This window comes from Heterodontus francisci, chromosome 34, assembly GCF_036365525.1.
Source record: "Heterodontus francisci isolate sHetFra1 chromosome 34, sHetFra1.hap1, whole genome shotgun sequence".
NCBI classification, from domain to species: Eukaryota; Metazoa; Chordata; class Chondrichthyes; order Heterodontiformes; family Heterodontidae; genus Heterodontus; species Heterodontus francisci.
This window is the reverse complement of record NC_090404.1, coordinates 21,228,543-21,252,044: the sequence shown is the minus strand read 5'-3', so window position 1 is coordinate 21,252,044 and position 23,502 is coordinate 21,228,543. Positions and strand designations below refer to the sequence as shown.

Below are 23,502 nucleotides of genomic sequence, written 5' to 3'. Positions count from 1 at the left end.
AGTGGGAGGGGAAAGATCCAGTAGTCATGGTCACGTAGGTACCAACGATATACGGAGAATGAGGTTAGAGGTTCTGCTGAGGGAATATGAGCAGCTAGGGGCTAAATTAAAAAGCAGAACCAAAAAGGTAATAATCTCCAGATTACTACCTGAGCCAGGAGCAAATTGGCACAGGGTCAATAAGATTAAAGAGGTAAATGCGTGGCTCAAAGATTGGTGTGGGAGAAATGTGTTCGAATTCGTGGGACATTGGCACCAGTACTGGGGAAGGAGGGAGCTGTTCCGATGGGACGGGCTCCACCTGAATCATGCTGGGACTAGAGTCCTGGCGAATCGCATAACGAGGGCTGTAGATAGGAATTTAAACTAAATAGTCGGGGGAGGCTTCAGTTGCATGGAAAATTTGGAAGTTAAAGGAGAAGGTAGGAGTGCAGGTTAGTGGTGAGGCTGATAGTTACCGGAAAATAAAAGGAAGGGACAGAACATGTGAACATCATATTGCACCAAGGAATCGTATGAGAGTAGGGAAATTTAATAATAGAACAAATTTAAAGGCTTTGTATCTGAATGCACGAAGCATTTGGAATAAAGTAAATGAGTTAACAGCGCAAATAGAGACGAATGGGTATGATTTATTGGCGATTACTGAGACGTGGTTGCAGGGAAACCAGGTTTGGGAATTGAATATCCAAGGGTACTCAGTATTTCTGAAGGAGAGACAGGAAGGGAAAGGAGGTGGTGTAGCTTTGTTAGTGAAGGAAGAGATCAGTGCTGTAGAGGGAAACGATATAGGCACTGGAGATCAAGACGTAGAATCAGTCTGGGTAGAAATAAGAAATAGCAAGGGAAAGAAGTCACTGGTGGGAGTAATCTATAGGTCCCCAAACAGTAGTTCTGCAGTGGGGCACAGTCTTAACCAGGAAATATTGGGGGCTTGTAAGAAAGGTACGGCAATAATCATGGGTGATTTTAATATGCATATAGACTGGATCAGTCAAATTGGCAAGGGTAGTCTCGAGGGAAAGTTCATTGAATGTATTAGAGATTGTGTTTTGGAGCATTATGTTGTGGAACCAACCAGGGAACAGGCTATTCTAGATTTGGTGTTATGTAATGAGGTGGGATTGATAAATGATCTCATTGTTAAGGATCCTCTAGGGAAAAATGATCATAGCATGCTAGAATTTCAAAGTCAGTTTGAGGGTGAGCAGCTGGAGTCCCACACTAGCGTTCTGGAGTTAAACAAAGGTAACATAGGCATAAGGACAGATTTGTCCCTTGTGGACTGGGCAGGAAGACTACAAGGTAGGACAGTTGATGAGCAGTGGCAGATGTTTAAGGAGATATTCAATTTATCCCAACTAAAATATATTCCAGAGTGGAAGAAAGATTCTAGGAGGGGGGAGAAACATCCATGGCTAAGCAAGGAAGTTCAGGATAACATAAAGACAAAAACTAAGGCATACCATATTGCAAAGGCCAGTAGCAGGCTGGAAGATTGGGAAACTTTGAAAGATCAACAAAGGGTTACTAAAAATGTAATAAAAAGAGCAAAGGTAAATTATGAAAGAAAACTAGCACAAAATATAAAAACGGATAGCAAAAGCTTCTATAAGTATATAAAAGGGAAGAGAGTAGCTAAAGTGAATGTTGGTCCTTTGGAGGATGAGACTGGGGAGTTAATAGAAGGGAACACAGAAATGGCAGAGACACTAAATCAGTATTTTGCTTCAGTTTTCACGGTGGAGGACACTAGTACCATCCCAATAGTAACAGGTAATGCAGAGGTTATAGAAAGGGACGAACTTAGAACAATCATCATCACTAGGGAAAACGTACTGAGCAAACTATTGGGATTGAAGGCAGACAAGTCCCCAGGGCCTGATGGCCTACAACCTAGGGTCTTAAAGGAAGTGGCAGTGGAGATAGTGGATCCATTGGTTATAATATTCTAAAATTCTCTGAATACGGGAAAGGTTCCAGTGGATTGGAAAAAAGATAATGTAACGCCCTTATTTAAAAAGGGAGGGAGGCAGAAAGTAGGAAACTATAGACCAGTTAGTTTAACAACTGTCGTTGGGAAATTGCTAGAATCCATTATTCAGGAAGTAAGAACAGGACATTTAGAAAGTCAAAATGAAATCCATCAGAGTCAGCATGGTTTTATGAAGGGTAAATCGTGTTTGACTAATTTGCTAGATTTCTTTGAACCTGTAACAAGCAAATTGGATGATGGGGATCCTGTAGATGTAGTATATCTGGACTTCCAGGAGGCATTTGATAAGATGCCACACAAAAGGTTAATACACAAGGTAAGTTCACATGGGGTTCGGGGCAGTTTATTAGCTTGGATAGAGGATTGCCTAACCGACAGAAAACAGAGAGTCAGGATAAATGGGTCTTTTTATGATTGGCAAGATGTAACTAGTGGGGTGCCACAGGGTTCGGTCCTCGGGCCCCAACATAGAAGGTACGATAGCCAAATTTGCAGATGACACTAAAATAGTTGGGACAGTATGTTGCAATAAAGAAATAAGAAATTTAAAAATGGATATGGATAGATTAGATAAATGGGCCAAAATTTGGCAGATGGAGTTTAACGCGGATAAGTGTGAGGTTATCCATTTTGGTCGGAAGAATAGAAAGGCAAATTATTATCTAAATGGAGAGAAACCTCAGAGTGCTTCGGTGCAGAGGGATCTGGGTGTCCTCGTGCATGAATCGCAGAAAACTAGTTTGCAGGTACAGCAGGTGATAAGGTAGGCAAATGGAATTTTGGCATTTATTGCTAAAGGAATAGAGTATAAAAGTAGGAAGTGTTGCTGCAACTGTACAAGGCATTAGTGAGACCGCACCTGGAGTATTGCGTACAGTTTTGGTCCCCTTACTTGAGGAGGGATGTAGTTGCATTGGAGGCAGTTCAGAGGAGGTTCACTAGATTGATTCCAGAGATGGGGGGGGCAGGGGGGGGTTTGTCTTATGAAGAGAGATTGAGTAGTTTATGCCTTTACTCTCTGGAGTTTAGAAGAATGAGAGGAGATCTAATTGAGGTATATAAGATGATTAAGGGGATTGACAAAGTAGACATAGAGAGGATGTTTCCTCTTGTGGGGCAAGGTAGAATGAGAAGTCATAGTTTTAGGATAAGGGGTAGCAGATTTAAAACAGAGATGAGGAGAAATTACTTCTGTCAAAGGGTCATGAATCTGTGGAATTCACTAACCCAGAGTGTGGTGGATGCCGGGACATTGGGTAAATTTAAGGAGAAGATAGACAGATGTTTAATTAGAAATGGGTTGAAGGGTTATGGAGAACGGGCAGGAAAGTGGAGTTGAGGCCAAGATGAGATCAGCCATGATCGTATTGAATGGTGGAGCAGGCTCGAGGGGCTGAATTGCCTACTCCTGCTCCTAGTTCTATGTTCTTGCTCCATGACCTTCTGGTCTATTATTCTCTGTGACCTTGTCCTATCAACACGTTCTCTTTTGTTATCTCTTGCTCCACCCCCGCTTTACTTACTTATAACCTTTTACATTTCTAATATTTGTCAGTTCTTTTTTTTTCATTCATGGGATGTGGGCGTCACTGGCTAGGCCAGCATTTATTGCCCATCCCTAATTGCCCTTGATAAGGTGATGGTGAGCTGCCTTCTTGAACTGCTGCAGTCCATGTGGGGTAGGTATACCCACAGTGCTGTTAGGAAGGGAATTCCAGGATTTTGACCCAGCAACAGTGAAGGAATGGTGATATAGTTCGAAGTCAGGATGGTGTGTGACTTGGAGGGGAACTTGCAGGTGGTGGTGTTCTCATGCATTTGCTGCCCTTGTCCTTCAAGTTGGTAGAGGTCGCGGGTTTGGAAGGTGCTGTCGAAGGAGCCTTGGTGCGTTGCTGCACTGCATCTTGTAGATGGTACACACTGCTGCCACTGTGCGTCGGTGGTGGAGGGAGTGAATGTTTGTCGATTGGGTGCCGATCAAGCGGGCTGCTTGGTCCTGGATGGCGTTGAGCTTCTTGAGTGTTGTTGGAGCTGCACCCATCCAGGCAAGTGGAGAGTATTCCATCACACTCCTGACTTGTGCCTAGTAGATGGTGGACAGGCTTTGGGGAGTCAGGAGGTGAGTTACTCACTGCAGGATTCCTAGCCTCTGACCTGCTCTTGTAGCCATGGTATTTATATGGCTACTCCAGTTCAGTTTCTGGTCACTGTAGCCCCTAAGGATGTTGATAGTGGGGGATTCAGCGATGGCAATGCCATTGAATGTCAAGGGGAGATGGTTAGATTCTCTTTTGTTGGAGATTGTCATTGCCTGGCACTTGTGTGGCGCTAATGTTACTGGCCACTTATCAGCCCAAGCCTGGATATTGTCCAAGTCTTGCTGCATTTCTACACGGACTGCTTCAGTATCTGAGGAGTCATGAATAGTGCTGAACTTTGTACAATCATCAGCAAACATCCCCACTTCTTACCTTATGATTGAAGGAAGGTCATTGATGAAGCAGCTGAAGACAGCTGGGTCGGGGACACTACCCTGAGGAACTCCTGCAGTGATGTCCTGGAGCTCAGATGATTGACTGCCAATAACCACAACCATCTTCCTTTGCGCTCGGTATGACTCCAACCAGCGGAGGGTTTTCCCCCTGATTCCCATTGACCTCAGTTTTGCTCAGGCACCTTGATGCCATACTCGGTCAAATGCCACCTTGATGTCAAGGGCAGTCACTCTCACCTCACCTCTTGAGTTCAACTCTTTTGTCCATATTTGAACCAAGGCTGTAATGAGATCATGAGCTGAGTGGCCCTGACGGAACCCAAACTGAGCGTCACTGAGCAGGTTATTGCTCAGCAAGTGCGGCTTGATGACACCTTCCATCACAGTTCTGATGAAGGGTCACTGACCTGAAACGTTAACTCTGCTTCTCTCTCCACAAATGCTGCCAGACCTGCTGAGTATTTCCAGCATTTCTTGTTTTTATTGCAAATGCAACCTCACCGCCTCCAACGTCACTGTCTCCTACGTCACAGGCAGCTGCCAGGAATAAAGATGACGCGGCTGAAAGGACAGAAAAAAGCGAAATGAGCCCAAATCAACACATTGGCCTGGATCGCCGCTCAATCGCCGCTGCTCTTCACCGATCTCTCCCGCGCCCGATGATTCTCGACTCTCCACCTCGCCGCTCGCTCCGCCACACACGTTGCGAGGTACAATGACGGCAATTCTACCCAATCTTCTCCGCGGTGGAAAATGTTCCCTATTCACGCCACAGGAGACCAGTGCGCCGCCGCAGTGCCTAACAGGCGTGTAGAGCATGCGCACTACTGAACAGTAGCTGGTGCATGCGCAGTTGGGAACAGCGTCTGGAGCATGCGCAGTGTGTGTGATGGCGGTGGGCAAAGGGATTTGAGACTATTTTGCAGCCGGTAAGCGGCGGCGGTGGGGAGGCTTCAGAAACACCCGGTGTAGGCCGCAAGTCCCCAGTAAGAAGCTCCCGGTCCCGCGTTTGTACTGAGTGGGGCGGCAGCTTTTTCCTTCTCGGTGGCCTTGATGCTCCAAGGCCCCTTTTATAAACATTTTGTAAAATAACTTTAATAACATCGAATAAATAAAACAAAAACTCAAATTAATACAGTTAGTTTTAGCATAATCATGGAAAAAGACTAAGATAAAACAGAAGCAAAGGTTCTAAATTGGGGGAAAGCAAATTTTACAAAACTGAGAGGTGATCTGGTGAAAGTGGACTGAGATTCTGGAAGGAAAATCAGTGGCAAACTAGTGAGAGGCATTCAAGAGCGAGATTATACTACAGGCACAGTGTAGGCATGTCCCCACAAAGATAAAGGGTGGTACGGCCAAATCTAGAGTCCCCTTGGCTATCTAGAGGCTTACGGGGTAAGTTAAAGCAGAAAGAGAAAGCTTATGACGATCACAAATATCCTAATACTTTAGAAAGCCTTGAGGAGTATAGAAAGTGCAGGGGTGAAGTAAAAAAGGAAATTAGAAAAGCAAAGAGAGGACCTGAAAAACTATTGGCAGGTAAAATCAAGGAAAACTTGAAGATGTTTTATTCATACATTAAGAGTAAGAGGATAAGTAAGGAAAGGGTAGGGCCTATTGGGGACGTGCAAGGGAACTTATGCGTGGATGCAGAAGATGTGGGCAGGGTTCTTAATGAGATTTTCCTCTGACTTCACAAAGGAGAGGGTGATGAAGACATTGGCGGGAAAGAGGAGGGGTGTGTATTATTAAAGATAAGCATAATGAGAGAGGAAATGCTTGAAGGTCTGACATCCCTGAAAGTGGATATATCGCCAGGACCGGATGTTTTGCATCCCAGTCTGTTAAAGGAAGCCAGTAAGGAAATAGAGGATGTGCTGAGGATCATCTTCAAATCCTCACTAGATACAGGAGAGGTACCAGACGTTCTACCATTGTTTAAAAAGGGTGCGAGGGATAAACCAGCTAATTATAGGACGGTCAGTCTGATCTCGGTGGTGAATAAATTGTTTCAATCTATTCGGAGGGACAGGATAAACTGTCACTTAGGAAGGCACGGATTAATCAGGGATAGTCAGCATGGATTTGTTAGGGGAAGGTCATGTCTTACTAATTTGATTGAGATTTTTGAGGCAGTAACAAGGAGGATTGATGAGGGAAGTGCAGTGGATGTGATCTACATGGATTTTAGGAAGGCATTTGACAAGGTCCCATATGGTAGACCATATGGTCAGTAAAATGAAAGCCCATGGGATACAGGGAAATGTGGCAGGTTGGATCCAGAATTAGCTCAGTGACAGGAAACAAAAGGTAGTAGTCTTTGGATGTTTTTGTGAATGGAAAGCAGTTTCCAGTGGCGTTCCACAGGGCTCAGTGTTGGGTCCCTTGCTGTTTGTGGTGTAAATGATTTGGACTTAAATGTGGGAGGTATGATTGGGAAATTTGCTGATGACACAAAAATTGGCCATGTAGTTAATAACGAGGAGGAGAGTTGTGGACTCCAAAATTATATCAATGGTTTGGTTGAGTGGGTGGAAAAGTGGCAAATGGAATTCAATCCTGAGAGTGTGAAGTGATGCATTTGGGGAGGGCAAATATAGCGAGGGAATACACAATAAATGTAAGGATATTGAGAGGGGTAGAAGAAGTGAGAGACCTTAAAGTGCATGTCCACAGGTCCCTGACGGTGGCAGTACAGATAGACAGAAGGCATATGGATTGCTTTCCTTTATTGGCCGAGGAATACAATGTTACTGAGGTGGAACGAGGCGGTCTGAGTGATGCCACTGATATGCAGTTGGAAGTTCATCTCGTGGTCAAATATGACACCAAAGTCATGAATGGTTTGGTTTAGCCTCAGACAGTTGCAGGGAAAGGGATGAAGTTGGTGGTTAGGCAGTGGAATTTGTAGTTGGAACTGAAGACAATGGCTTCAGATTTCCCAATATTTAATTGGAGGAAATTTCTGTTCATCCAGTACTGGATGTCAGACAAGTCAGGATGGTGTGTGATTTGGAGGGGAACTTGGAGGTGACGGTGTTTGCATACACCTGCTACCCTGGTCCTTCTAGATGATGGAAGTTGAGGGTTTGGGAAGTTCTGTCAAAGTTCTGGTCGAGTTGTAGATATTTAAAATCCCTCTCCTGTCCCTGCCCCTCCCACATTGCCCTGACTCTCACTCTCTCTTTTCCCATGCAGGGCAGAGTGTTGTGTAGGTCCAGACTGGGTGGCAGGTTCCCTTCCCTGAAGGACATTAATGAACCAGTTGAGGTTGTACATCAATCCAGCATCTTTCATGGTCACTTTTTCCTCGTGCCGTCCCCATAAATTACCAGATTCATTCAGCTCCATTTCACAACCTGTTTTTGTGGTTTCTCTCAAACTCTGTTTTTCCTGTTTTAAATCAATTTCACAGGGTTTTAGAAGGGGAGGAATTGCAGCCGTGAAGTGCAAAGCAAACGTCAGATCAGGATCTGAAGGAGTCGGCCAATTTATCGTAACCCGAATATCACCAGATTTTGAACAAGAAAGGAAAAAGCAGCGATCACAGTGGGGAGAAACTGTACACGTGTTCTGTGTGTGGATGAGGTTTCAGCCGATCATCTGGCCTGTTGAGACACAAGAGCAGTCACACTGGGGAGAAACCGTGTAAATACGGGGACTGTGGAAAGGGATTGAATTATTCAATTGAGCTGGAAATTCATCCATGCAGTTACACCCGGGAGAGGCCGTTCACCTGCTCCAAGTGTGCGAAGGGATTCACTCAATCATCTGACCTGCTGACACATCAGTGAGTTCACACTGGGGAGAGGCCATATAAATATCCATATAAAAGTTCTGCTGAACTGATGTCCCAGCAACGTGTTCACACTGATGAGAGACCATTCAGGTGCTCTCACTGCGGGACCGGGTTTAGGCAATCTTCATATCTCACTGAGCACCAGCGCATTCACACTGGGGAGAGGCCATTCACCTGCTCCGAGTGTGGGAAGGGATTCATTCAGTTATCCCACCTGCTGAAACACCGGCGAGTTCACACTGGGGAGAAGCCATTCACCTGCTCTGAGTGTGGGAAAGGATTCACTACTTCATCCCACCTGCTGACCCACCAGCGACTTCACACTGGGGAGAGGCCGTTCACCTGCTCCGTGTGTGAGAACAGATTTGCTGATTCATCCGCCCTGCTGATACACCAGCGTGTTCACACTGGGGAGTGGCCATTCACCTGCTCCGAGTGTGGGAAAGGATTCAATACTTCATCCACCCTGCTGAAACACCAGCGAGTTCACACTGGGGAGAGGCCATTCACCTGCTCAGAGTGTGGGAAGGGATTCACTCAGTCATCCACCCTGCTGAGACACCATCGTGTTCACACTGGGGAGAGGCCGTTCACCTGCTCAGACTGTGGGAAGAGATTCACCACTTCATCCGCCCTGCTGAGACACCAGCGAGTTCACACTGGGGAGAGGCCGTTCACCTGCTCAGAGTGTGGGAAGGGATTCACTCAGTCATTCGCCCTGCTGACACACCAGCGCGTTCACACTGGGGAGAGGCCGTTCACCTGCTCAGAGTGTGGGAAGGGATTCACTCAGTCATCTCACCTTCTGATACACCAGCGAGTTCACACTGGGGAGAGGCCGTTCACCTGCTCAGTGTGTGGGAAGGGATTCACTCAGTCATCTGACCTTCTGAAACACCAGCGAGTTCACAAGTAACTCGTATGAGAAATTTCCGCCAAATATCGGATTTCCGACATTGGGGTTTCGGAAATCCTCCATTGTCTTCTCTCGTTCTGACCTTAACCACACTCAGTTCCAGTTTTTTTGTAATGCCGGACAGCCACAAAGTTGTTATGATTTATTATAATCTTCCACCTCGGTGGAAATGAACTTCCACCAGGAAAGCAAGTGGGTGGAACTGCATATTCCTTTACAACTTCAGTGTGTCAGTCTTCCATAAGTAGCCAAACAGGAGGTGTGTGTAAACACAGACCTGTCTTAGGGAAGGTGTTAGAATCGATCATTTAGGAGGCGAGAGCTGGGCACTTAGAAAAACTCAAGGTAATTGGGAATAATCAACATGGTTTTGTGAAAGGGAAATCAAGTTTAACCAATTTATTGGAGTTCTTTGAAGGAGTAACATACAGTGTGGATAAAAGGGAGCCTGTTGATGTACTGTACTTGGATTTCCAGAAGGCATTTGACAAGATGCCACATGAAAGTTTATTGCACAAAGTAGAAACTGATAGTGTATGGGATCATATGGTTAGAAGATTGGATGGCTGGCAGAAAACAGAGTATGCATAAATGGGTCCTTTTCTGATTGGCAGGATGTAACAAGTGGAGTCCCGCAGGGGTCTGTGCTGGGACCTCAACTTTTTATAATATATAGCAATGACTTAGATGAGGTGAGCAATGGCATGGTAGCTAAATTTGCAGAACACACAAAGATAGTAGGAAAGTATGTTGTGAAGAGGACATAAGCAGGTTGCAGACTGACATAGATAGGTTTAATGTGTGATCAAAATCTGGCAGATGGAGTATATTGTAGGAAAATGTGAAGTTGTATTAAATAGGGAACGACTGCAGAACTTCGAGGTGCAGAAGGATCTAGGTATTCTGGTGCATAAGTCACGAAAAGTAATAAAGAAGGCTAATGGAATGCTATCCTTTATTACGAGAGGAATTGAAAATAAAAGTAAGGATGCTATTCTTCAGTTATACAGGGCATTGGTGAGACCACATCTCAAATACTGTGTGCAGTTCTGGTCTCCTTATTTAAGAAAAGATGTGAATGCGTTGGAGGCGGTTCAAAGGAACTTTGCTAGATTGATACCTGGAATGAATGTGTTGTCTTATGAGGAAATGTTGGACCGACTGGGGCTTGTTTTCACTGGAGTTTAGAAGAGTGAGGGGAGACTTGACTGAAGTTAATAAGATCCTGAACAGTCTTGACAAGGTCAATGCGGAAAGGATGTTTCTTCTTGTGGTTGAGTCCAGAACTGGGGGGCACTGTTTTAGGGGGTTGCCCTTTTAGGACAGAAATGAGAAATGTTTTCTTTCAGAGGGTTGTGCAAATTTGGAACTCTCTACCTCAGAAGGTGGCAGAGTCGGGGTCATTGAATATTTTTAAGGCGGAGGTAGATAGATTCTTGTTAGGTAAGGGAATCAAAGGTTATTGGGGGTAGATGGGAGTGTGGAATTCAAGATACGAACATATCAACCATGATCTTATTGAATGGCAGAGCAAGCTAGAAGGGCCAAGTGGCCAACTTCTGCTCCTAATTCATATGTTCATAGATATGACCAATTACCAGTGTTTGTTTTTGCCTTCATGGGATATCTTCGCAGAGAGAGAGAGCAGAGGTAATTGATTCTTGATGAGCAAGGGGGTGGAAGGTTATCGGGGGTAGGTGGAAATGTGGAGTAATCAGTTCAGCCATGAACTTATTGAATGGCGGAGCAGGCTCGAAGGACCGAGTGGCCTACTCCTGCTCCTAATTCATATGTTCATATGTAGACCACCTGTGAACAGACACAGCTCATTTGACATGGCTTTTAAAATTAATCGAACAGGATCAGTATCTGGCAAGTCGCTGGTCTGCAACAAGATCATTGGTCATAGAGTTATACAGCACAGAAACGGGCCCTTCGGCCCATCGTGTCTGTGCTGGCCATCAAGCACCTATCTATTCTAATCCCATTTTCCAGCACTTGGCCCGTAGCCTTGCCTGCTATGGCGTTTCAAGTGCTTATCTAAATACTTCTTAAATGTTGTGAGGGTTCCTGCCTCTACCACCCCTTCAGGCAGTGCATTCCAGATTCCAACCACCCTCTGGGTGAAAACATTTTTCCTCAAATCCCCTCTAAACCTCCTGCCCCTTACCTTAAATCTATGCCCCCTGGTTATTGATCCCTCCGCTAAGGGAAAAAGTTTCTTCCTATCTATCCTACCAATGCCCCTCATAATTTTGTATACCTCAATCAGGTTCCCCCTCAGCCTTCTCTGCTCTGAGGAAAACAACCCGAGCCTATCCAGTCTGTCTTCATAGCTGAAATGCTCCAGCCCAGGCAACATCCTGGTGAATCTCCTCTGCACCCTTTCCACAGCAATCACATCCTTTCTGTAGTGCGGTGCCCAGAACTGTACACAGTACTCCAGCTGTGGCCTAACTAGGGTTTTATACAGCTCCATCATAACCTCCCTGCTCTTATATTCTATGCCTCGGCTAATAAAGGCAAGTATCCCATATGCCTTCCTAACCACCTTATCTACCTGTGCTGCTGCCTTCAGTGATCTATGGACAAGTACTCAAAATCCCTCTGACCTTCTGTACTTCCCAGGGTCCTACCATCCATTGTATATTCCCTTGCCTTGTTAGTCCTCCCAAAATGCATCACCTTCTATTATTTTTATCTTCATTGGCATGAAACCCCATCACAGGAAATTTAAGAAAATATTAAATTACCCCACTAAAAATGAAAAATGCTGTACTTGACATCCACCTGCTCAGGCCCAAATCATCCTAGGCTTTTCAGAGTGAAATACTCAAGAATATCAACTGCATATATCACCCAAAACAAAAATGTTACATACTCTTCAATAGACTATCAGTAAATCCCTTTGAAGTCCAAATATGAAACCAGCGGTCAATTAAGACAAGGAACAGATACTCCAGTGTTCTAACCTGCTCAAGTTCTTGAATCTTGTCATCTTTAACTTGGAGAATCTCTCAAACTTTCCGATCCTTGGCTTCAGCTTTCTGTTTTTCCCTCTCTAGTTATGATTTTCAGCTCACCTTGCTGTTAAATGCAGCTTGCTCTGCACCAATTGGTGCAGTAGAACAGGAGCCCGTGTCCAACATAGTGACCAGAAAGTACGTCAATAAATGTATCTTCTCATTTAAAGCTTCTTCACAAAAATGCACTTTTATTGTTGTTTTGATTAATAGGAAGATACATTTTAATGCCTTTATCTTTCTGAAATTGGCTCATCTGTCTCCCCATGCAAGACAAAAATTGTAATGTAACCCCCCTGCACACATGCGCACACACACACACACACGAAAAGGTTGGACAATCCTGCTGGAAATCTTGAGTCAGTGTGAAGCTGTCTTTTGCACCATCGTGATGCAAGACAAGGAGTATAACTCTGGCCATCTTTCTTCAATGTGTGATTTGGCATTGCTTAAGATTATCTGGAAAAGGCTGTCCTGCACCACAAGTGCTGTACATTGGCTATAGTGCAACTATGCTGTGAGCTCTCTGCAGTCACTATAAATTGTCACTGGGCTTCTGAGACTGGTGACACAATAGTCTGTACATGTATGAATATGTATATACAGAGTGCTGCCTTTCTCCAAGCCAACACAATAGTTATGATTTTCAGCTCACCTTGCTGTTAAATGCAGCTGTCACTGCACCAATTGATGCAGTTGAACAGGAGCCAGAAGTGTTCATCACTGTTGGGATATACAGCTGTCCATTGGACTGCTGCATTGTCACAGGGCCATTACCAAACTTTTGAGCCTGATTTAGGGATGATGCAACAGAACTTCAAACTTGTTACTGTAGAGGTCGTCGTCGACTGTCCCTCGATTCAATGATGACGTCGACTCAAGGTCGCGAGTTACTGCCATGGGTCTTCAGGTCACCGAACAGGTCGATTCTCGACCTGCAGATCTTTGGGCACATGGGGCAGGACGTCCCACCAGGTAGTGGACCTGGAGTGCAGGATTTGCTTCCAAGAGGTACAACACTCATTACTTTTCCACTGTCGCTAGCAAGATCTGGTACAATTTTTACATTGCATAATATTTGGACCCTTTGAAGAGGAAAAACACATTTTTAATTAGTTTTCATTAAGATTATAATGAGATCTGCACTGCAAACAAGATTATTTTAGTTTAGGATCTTTATAATGTGACAGCAAATTGGACAGGCTGTATAACTGGTATACAATCCTCCCTACCTGGTTTTACTTTCTGCTTCATTCAGGTGATTATGTCATAACACAAAATATGAACAATTACCCCACTTATGTTCAAGTTTCTGGATTGTCAATGTCTCATAAATGTTTACTTTTTATTAATTTATATACCTACTGATTTGTGCACATCACTTACCAATGTGCCATCTGGTATGTTTATATATGCTGCTTTCCATTAAAGTTGACACATCTTCACAGAACACCTTTTACATGAGCAAGCTATAAGTAGGCAGAAGCAGGACATTGAGTACATGAAGCTCTGTAAAACCAATTATCAGCTGTCAGGTAAGTCTCATGAAATTGTATTCTGAGTGCAGTGCAATTTTATTCATTACATATGCAAAATTGTACAAAATTACCATTACTTAACTAGTTTGCTTCAATAACTGCTATAATTACATGATTCTAAATAGCTTCAGACTTTTTAGTCTTCAGCTACTAATTTTCAGATCTTTTGGTCTTTGGCCACTCTCACCCCTGCATTTGTTACTTGTTTTGTGAAATACTCTCCCTATTCGTGCTCAACTGCTGGATAACTCTGATTACATTTCTATGTATTTATACATGTCTATAAAGTGTCTGTGTGCCCAGATTTAACTAAGTTGTGACTTGTAACCAATAAATGATGTTTCAGGCATTACTTGTACTCTGGTATCTTGGTGATTTGTCAAGAAAGATTTAATTCACTCACTCAGCAGCTTGAGAGGAACCAGACTGAGGTTTAATGAACATAAGAAATAGGAGCTGGAGGAGGCCATTTGGCCCTTCGAACCTGCTCTGCCATTCACCAAGATCATGGCTGATCTTCTACCTCAACTCCACCTTCCCGCACTATCCCCATATCCCTTAATTCCCTCAGTACCCAAAAATCTATCAATCTCTGTCTTAAATATACTCAACAACTGAGCATCCACAGCTCTCTGGGGTAGACAATTCCAAAGATTCACAACCCTTTCAGTGAAGACATTTCTCCTCATTTCAGTCCTAAATGACCGACCCCTTATCCTGAGACTGTGACCCAGTGTTCTAGATTCCCCAGACAGGGGAAACATTTTCTCAGCATCTACCCTGTCAAGTCCCTTAAGAATTTATTATGTTTCAGTCAGATCACCTCTCATTCTTCTAAACTGCAGGGAATATAGGCCTAGTCAACTCAATCTCTCCTCACGGGAGGAGATGGATCATAGTGGGAGTGCTGTAGCAGAGTGGATGTTACTGAACTAGTAATCCAGAGGCCTGGACTAATGATGAAGAGACAGGAATTCAAATCCCACCACAGCAATTCAGGGAATTAAACTCAATCAATTCAATATATCTGGGATAAAATAGCTTGCATCAGTAATAGTGACCACGAAATTTTAAGATTGTCCTAAAAACCCACTTGATGCACAATGTAATCTGCCATCCTTACCCGATCTGGCCTACATGCGACTCCAAACACACAGAAATATGGTTGACTTAACTACCCTGTGGAACGGCCCAGCAAGCCACTCAGTTATATCCAAGGAGGCGGCTCACCACCACCTTATCTAGGGCAATTAGAAATGGGCAATAAATGCTGGCCTTTCCAACAGGCCTACATTCTATGAATGAGCAGAACAATCTCCTTATTCCAGGACCCAGACTAGTGAACCTTCGTTGCTTTCCCTCAAGGCCAAGTATGTCCCTCCTTAGGTAAGGAGACCAAAACTACACAGTAGTGGGGCCTGATCAATGTCCTGTATAATTGTAGTGTGACTTCTTCACTCTATATCCGAATCGCTTTGTAGCAAAAGCTAACATACCATTTGCCTTCCTAATTGCTTTCCGTACCTGCAGGTTAACTTTGTGATTCATGTACAAGGACACCAGGTCCCTCTGAATACAAACATTTCTCAGTCTCTCACCATTCATTGAAAAAACCTGATTTTGTTTTTAATTTTTGCTATCAAAGTGAATGACTTCACACTTTGCCACATTGTATTTCATCTGTCATGTTCTTGCCCACTCACCCAACCTGTCTATATTCCTCTGCAGCCTGTTTGTGTCCTCCTCACTGTTTACTTTTCCACCTAACTCTATCATCAGTAAACCTGGATACATTACACTCAGTCCCTGTTACAGACAGGTAGGAAATGGGGTGACTGGCTTCCACTTTTCACCTCCCAACTGACCACAGATAGTGTTTTTGTTAAACTAGTGTTTCAGCCCCCGAGTGTTTTGAAGGTCAAATAGAAAGACCAAAGACAGGTTTTCTCAGGTTTAAAGAAAGAAAGATAACTATTGTTTCCACAATAATTGAATTGTTCACAACCTTCACCCACTCACACATTCACACACATAAGGATAGATAGGTAGAAAGGAAAAGGTAAGATGCACTTAAAGTCCCAAGTGATGTGAGAGTTTCGTGGTTTGAAAAACCTGTTGAATCGTCTCGGGAGGAAAGTTTTTCAAAGATGCAGGCCTGGATGTTTGTAGTCTTGAACTTGCTGAAGTGTTGCAGATTTCTGGTTTACTTCCGCTGGTGGGGAATTCAAAATCACCTTGCAATTTCCCTCTGCCTCAGTTGTTTAAAGATGGTTTGAAACTGTTCTTGCAGACAGGGATCCTTTGCTCATCTGGTCGGCCTCACAGCTTCTCTGGCTGGAAGTATGGCCTTCAGTCTCTCTCTATATCTACCTCTTTAAGACAAATGACTTATCAGCTTGGTTTTGATCATGTGATCAAAGAATACTCTCCCCTGCAGGGTTTATACAATGTCTTTGAACGTGCACCATTGTTAAAAATGGGGTTTGAAGATGGCTCATCATGATACCGTGGTGTTAGGTCAGACCTATTATTTTGGTTTTGAATCCACAGTCTCCCTCTCTGCCAGGGTCTTTGATAACACAATTGTTGAAGATAGGAGCTGCTTTGCTTTGAATTGCCTGTTTCCCATTTTAATGTCTTCCCAGGGCCGGACCAGATGTGATGATGGCTTTTGGTCTCCAACAGCCCAGATGTATTTTGTATCACAGGAGGGGAGTCACCTGACCCCCCTACCCAATCCTGCCTGCAGCAATGTGTCCATGTTTTGGAGTTTAACTCCAAAGTTAATTTTTTTATAGGTCATAACTGCTCCAGTTCACTTCATTTTTCATCCTTGCTCCTTCTGTGAGTGTAACAGTTGACACTGTCTGTGTGTACATGCTCTCTCCCCCTTCTCTGACACTCTGACCCTCCCTGTCCATTGTAACATCTCCCAGTTCTGTTGATGGACTCTCACTGAACACTCTCCATTTCTCCTTCTTATGCAGATGCACCTTGATCGTCGCCATTTCATATAATCATACAGCAGAGGAGGAGGCCATTCGGTGCATCATGCCTGTGCTGGCTGTCTGAAAGAACTGTCCTATTCGTCTCACTCCCCTACACTTTCCCCAGCGCCTTGGAAAATTTCATTTTGAATGTTATTATTAAATCTGCTTCCTCCACCCTTTCAAGCATTGCACTCCAGGTCAGAAGAACTCGCTGCCTAAAAACAGTTTTCCTCAACTCCTCCCGCTGGCTTTATTGGCCAATTATTTTAAATCTCTGTCCTCTGGTTACTGTCCCTCCTGCCAGTGGAAACAGTGTCTCCTCAACACAATGAAAATCCCTCATCATTTTGAACATGTCTATTCAATCTCCCCTTAACCTTCTCTGCTCTCAGGAGAACAATCCCAGCTTCTCCAGCCTCTCCAGAGAACCATGATCTAGGCTCGAGGGGCCAAATGGCCTACTCCTTCTCCTATTTCCTCTGTTTCTATGAGATTTAATTAGTGATTTATAAAGGTTTCGCAGAACCTCCTTGCTTTTGTGCTGTAGACTTCTATTTATAAAGCCAAGGATCTGGTCTGCTTTTTAAACAGCTTTTTTAATTTGTCCTATCGCCTCTAAAGGTTTGTGTACAGGCACCCCAGGTTTCTCTGATCCTCTACTCTGATTATTTGTTAAATATATTCTTTCATGTGATGTGGTCATCAGTGGCAAGGCCAGCATTCATCGACCATCCCTAATTGCCCTTGACAATTGAGTGGCTTACTCAGTCATTTCAGAGGGCATTTTAAGAGTCAACCACATTGCTGTGGGTCTGGAGTCACATGTAGGCCAGACCATGTAAGGACGGCAGATTTCCTTCCCTAAAGGGCATTAGTGAACCAGGTGGGATTTTACAACAATGGATGATAGTTCCCTGGCACCATTACTGAGGCTAGCTTTAAATGCCAGACTTTTATTAATTAAATTTATATTCCACTAGCTGCCATGGTGGGATTTGAACCCATGTGCCCAGGCCATTCACCTGGGCCTCTGGATTTCTCATCCAGTGACATTATCACGATGCCACCATCTCCCTAGTTTATATTACCTCTCCTCATTCTTCTTTCCAAAATGCATTACTTTACACTTTTCTGCATTAAATTTCATCTGTCATGTATCTGCCCATTGCACCAATCTGTCAATATCCTCCAGAGATCTGGTACCGTCCTTCTCACTGTCTATCAATCCTTGGTCATTTACAGACACTCCCTGACCAGTCTCCATTTCACATCCACTTACAGACACCCTGACCAGTCCGCCAGCCAATTGGAGTGACTGAGGGGCGGGGCTGAGTCCAGATCACCCTCATTTGCTGAAACTCTGCGTAATTTGAAAGCTGATTTCTCTCCAACTCCAGGAGCAAACTGGCCATTTCTGTTGCGATTTTAAACGGACGAAACCCTGTGAGTGTGGAGCAAGCATTTCAAGATTTGTTTGTGAAATGGATTCATTCAGGACAGATAGCAAGGATTATTTAAGTGAATAATAGTGTGTAGTGAGATCGGAAATGCAGTGGATTTTGTGCAGATGGATTGTCAAAAGGTATTTGATAAGGTGCCAGACAGGAGTTTTTTTGATAAAATTAAAGCTCACGGTATTAAAGGGAGTGGGGCAGTGTGGATAGGAAGTTGAGTAAAGGATATAAAACAGAGAGTAGTGGTTAATGGATGTTCTTTAGACTGGAGGGATGGAAACAGTGGTGCCCCCCAGGGTCAGTGTTGGGATCATTGCTCTTCCCAATATAGAGAAATGTTCTGGGCTTGGGTATATGGGGCACAAGATCAAAATCTACAGATGACTTTAAAATAGTGATTTCCATCATCCGCAGTATTTTGCTTTTATTAAAATAGTGAATATGGGGAACTGTGAAGAGGAATGGAAGTGACTCATTGTGAATACACAGGCTAGCAAATAGGACGGGTGGATGTAAGTTGAAACTTATCACATAGAAATGTGACATGATTGATATTGAGAGGAACAAAAGGGGAGGAAATGTACATTAAATGGGAAAAGATTAAAAAGAGTAGAGGAGCAGAACAGCAAAGGGTGGAAGGCTCTAGCTAACACTTTGTCTTAGCAGATTTGAGAGTCCAGTCCCAGGGACTTTAATTCCTTATTAAGGAATATAAGCTGAGCAGATTCTCTGTCCTCTACCGTATCTTATATTGAACCATCAATCAGAGTAAACATGTAAGTCCCGCGTGTCCACAGTCACTTACACAAGGCCAGTCCGCTAGATGGAACCTCGGGCACCTGAGCTCAATCTCCAGCGTCTTCAGTCCTGACTGCTCCCTTACAGCTGTATCCCCTCACTTTTATACCCTGTAGTGATCCAGCTCTGGCACCTGACTCTTCTTTGTCTTCTCTGCTGGGATTTGGCAGGGAGTGAGGAAAAGACAGCTGGAACTTCTTTAATCTGTAATTTACAAGGACGCATTCCTTGGTTCCCAGCAGTTACTTTTCTGCAGTAATTTTCTCATTATCCCTAAATGACCCTGCCTATTGTTAATTCTGTTATTTGTTATATTTTCACAATAATAGGTATAAACATCACACATTATAATCTTCGTTTCATCCTACGCATTGACAAAAAAAAATTTTTTCTTCCTTTCAGGTGTTAAGGAAATGCAAGCTCCAGCAGCTGATGGGGACTAATGCCCGTCCAGATCCTTCTTCCCCTTCACTTCCCTCTGACCCCACCCCTTCTGATCTGACCCCTTGCTGTGTATTCACTATACCCTCTGACCTTCCCGTCTCTGACGCTGAACATTCTGTATTCAGCAAAGGTCTCAGTTTTATCCCCTTATGCCCCTCACCTCAGTGAATTTCACGCTTTGCATGACGTTGAGCTCTTCTTCCATCGCCCCTGCCTCCGGGCTCACTTCTTTGACCAGGAGTCCTCCCCCCGACCAGCAGACCCATTCACTCACCTCCAGCATTCTCCCTCTACCTGGACCCCTCCCCCTGGCCTCTTACCCGCTCTTGATCTTTTCATTGAAAACTGTCGGCGAGACATCGGTCATCTCAATTTCTCTGCCCCCCTCACTCATTCTAATCTGTCCCCCTCTGAAATTGCGGCACTCTGTTCTCTCAGGTCTAACCCCAACATGGTCATCAAACCTGCAGACAAGGGTGGTGCTGTTGTTGTATGGCATACCGACTTCTACCTTGTAGAGGCTCAGTGCCAACTTTCAGACACTTCTTCCTACCTCCCTCTGGACCATGACCCCACACACCGAACATCAACAACTGTCCACAGGACTGTCATTGACCTCATCTCCTCTGGAGATCTTCCCTCCACAGCTTCCAACCTCATAGTCCCGCAACCCTGGACAGCCCGATTCTACCTCCTTCCCAAAATACATAAAACAGGACTGTCCTGACAGACCCATTGTTTCAGCCTGTTCTTGCCCCACTCAACTTATTTCTTCCTATCTTGACTCTATCTTTTCTCCACTGGTCCAGTCTCTTCCCACCTACATCTATGACTGATCTGACGCCCTACATCATTTTGACAATTTCCAGTTTCCTGGCCCCAACCGCCTCCTCTTCATTATGGACGCCCAATCTCTCTGCACCTCCATCCCCCACCAGGACAGTTTGAGGGTTCTCCGCTTCTTCCTTGAACAGAGGCCCAACCAGTCCCCATCCACCACCACCCTCCTCCACCTGGCTGAACTTGTTCTCACATTGAACAACTTCGACTTCAACTCCACTCACTTCCTTCAAGTAAAAGGTGTTGCTATGGGTACCAGCATGAATCCTAGTATGCCTGTCTTTTTGTGGGATATGTCGAACATTCCTTGTTCCAGTCCTACTTAGGCACCCCCCACTCTTTTTCTGGTACATTGATGACTGTATCGGTGCCGTTTCCTGCTCCCACCCAGAACTGGAAAACTTTATCAACTTTGCTTCTAATTTCCACCCTTCTCTCACCTTTACATGGTCCATCTCCGACACTTCCCTTCCCTTCCTCGACTTCTCTGTCTCCATCTCTGGGGATAGGCTGTCTACTAATATCCATTATAAGTCTACCGACTCCCACAACTACCTCGACTTCTTCACACCCTGCCTCCTGTAAGGACTCCATTCCATTCTCCCAGTTTCGCCATCTCTGTCTCTGACGCATCTGCTCTGATGCTACCTTCCATGACAGTGCTTCTGATATGCCTTCCTTTATCCTCAACCGAGGATTCCCCCCCACTGTTGTTGACAGGGCCCTCAACCGTGTCCAGCTCATTTCCCGTACCTCTACCCTCACCCCTTCCCCTCCCTCCCAGAACGGCGATAGGTTTCCCCTTGTCCTCACTTTCCACCCCATCAGCCTCCATATCCAAAGGATCATCCTCCGCCATTTCCACCACCTCCAGCGTGATGCCACTACCAAATGCATCTTCCCCTCCCTTCCCATCAGCATTCCGAAGGGATTATTCCCTCCGCGACACCCTGGTCCACTCCTCCATTACCCCCACCACTTCATCCCCTTCCCACAGAACCTTCCCCTGCAATCGCAGGAGGTGTAATACCTGCCCATTTACCTCCTCTCTCCTCACTATCCAAAGCCCCAAACACTCCTTTCAGGTGAAGCAGCGATTTATTTGTACTTCTTTCAATGTAGTGTACAGTATTCGCTGCTCACAGTTTGGTCTCCTCTACATTGGGGAGACCAAACGCAGACTGGGTGACCACTTTGCAGAACACCTCTGCTCAGTTCGAAAGCATGACCCTGAGGTTCCGTTTTCTGGACATTTCAACATTCCCCCCTGCTCACATCTCTGTCCTAGGATTGCTGCAGTGTTCCAGTGAACATCAACGCAAGCTCGGGGAACAGCATCTCATTTGCCGCTTAGGCACACTACAGCCTGCCGGACTGAACATTGAGTTCAATAATTTCAGAGCATGACAGGCCCCCCATTTTACTTTTATTTTTAGTTTTTTTTTCTTTTTTCTTTTTTTTTTGTGTTTATTCTATTTTATCTTAGTTTGTTCAGTTTGCCTACCCACTGTTTTTTTAATGTTGTACTTGTGGCTGTTCAGTTTTCAGTCCATTAACACCCTATCTGTACTAATGCTTTGTCTTTGAACATACCATTAACGTATTGTTTACCTTTGCTCCATGACCTTCTGGTCAGTTATTCTTTGTGCAAAGTGATTCTTGACAATGCAGCCGGCGGTAAAGTCACCCGACTGTGCCAAACTGCGCACATGCGCAAACGGGCACCTGCTCTCTGCGGGTACGCTGCGTTCCGCATTGCCTAGACCGATTGGTGCATGCGCGGATGACGTCATAACGTAAATTGCCAGGACTGGTTCACGTATGCCCAGATGATGTCATTGCATAATGCGGAGAGAGAGCAAGCGGAGAGGCGGGGTGTGGGGGGAGAAGCGGGGAGGGGAGAGCCGAGGGGAGGGGTGAGAGAGCGCGGGGACGGGGGGTGGGGTGTGGGGGGAGCGGGGATGGGGGGAGAGCGGGGGTGGGGGGTGCAGCCGAAGACGTTGGTGGCAGCGGTGGGTGCGCTCTCCTCCTGCCCCCTGGCCCGCGCTCTCCTGTAATTTCACCCCCCCCCCCCCACCGCTATCTCACCGGCCATTCCCCAGTCAGCCATCTCTCCAGTCATTGTGTGCTGCTTTGTGTTTATGTTGCCATGTGTGATTATTTGAGCAGCGCTCGCTGACTGTGACGTTTTAGTTGAACGGGCTGCATTAGGGCGGCACAGTGGCACAGTGGTTAGCACCGCAGCCTCACAGCTCCAGCGACCCGGGTTCAATTCTGGGAACTGCCTGTGTGGAGTTTGCAAGTTCTCCCTGTGTCTGCGTGGGTTTTCTCCGGGTGCTCCGGTTTCCTCCCACAAGCCAAAAGACTTGCAGGTTGGTAGGCAAATTGGCCATTATAAATTGCCCCTAGTATAGGTAGGTGGCAGGGAAATATAGGGACAGGTGGGGATGTGGTAGGAATATGGGATTAGTGTAGGATTAGTATAAATGGGTGGTTGATGGTCGGCACAGACTCGGTGGGCCGAAGGGCCTGTTTCAGTGCTGTATCTCTAAACTAAATTTACGCATGTGCCAGTGCAGCGCCACCTAGTGGCTGCGTTGTCAACAAACGCAGCCTTACTATTGATATGCCTATAGAAAACTTTGGGATTTTCTTTAATGTTAGCTGCCAGTCTCTTCTCATGCTTTCTCCTTGCTTTTCTTATTTGCTTTTTCCCTTCCCTTCTGGACCTTCTATATTCAGCCTGGTTCTCGATAGTATTTTCTACCTGCCATCTGTCATAAGCACACTTTTTTCTTCTCTATCTTAATCTCTACATTTTATGTCATCCGGAAGCTCTGGATTTGTTTGCTCTACGTTTCCCCTTCAAGGGGACATATCTTGACTGTGCCTGAACTATCTCTTCTTTGAAGATAGCCCATTGTTCATCTGCAGGTTTTCCTGCCAGCTTTTGACTCCAATTTATTCGCCCCAGCTCCATTCTTACCACATTGAAGTTGCCCTTCCCTCAGTTAATTATTCTTATCCTGGATTGTTCTTTGTCCTTTTCCATAGTCAGCCTAAACCTTATGATACAATGATCACTGTCCCCTAAACGATCTCCTATTGATCCTTGATCCACTTGGCCCACCTCCTTCCCAAGAACTAGGTTTAGCACTGCCTCCTTTCTCGTTGGACTAGCAACATACTCTTGTAGAAAATTTTCCT

At 44.9% G+C, this 23,502-nt stretch overlaps 1 protein-coding gene across 3 annotated transcripts; it reads left to right on the top strand.

Annotated features, from left to right (window-relative positions):
• Positions 1 to 5,037: 5,037 nt before the first annotated feature.
• LOC137349186 (zinc finger protein 551-like) lies at positions 5,038 to 14,118 on the top strand. Of its 3 annotated transcripts, none has more exons than XM_068014609.1 (2): positions 5,038 to 5,200; positions 7,909 to 14,118. In XM_068014609.1, the coding sequence occupies exon 2, from the start codon at positions 8,342 to 8,344 to the stop codon at positions 9,206 to 9,208; it is 867 nt and encodes a 288-aa protein (XP_067870710.1). In that variant the 5' UTR covers positions 5,038 to 5,200; positions 7,909 to 8,341; the 3' UTR covers positions 9,209 to 14,118. The 3 variants fall into 3 exon arrangements, with proteins under 3 accessions (XP_067870710.1, XP_067870709.1, XP_067870711.1); XM_068014608.1 differs by lacking the exon at positions 5,038 to 5,200 and adding an exon at positions 5,347 to 5,419; XM_068014610.1 differs by lacking the exon at positions 5,038 to 5,200 and adding an exon at positions 5,416 to 5,476.
• The last annotated feature ends 9,384 nt before the right edge of the window (positions 14,119 to 23,502 follow it).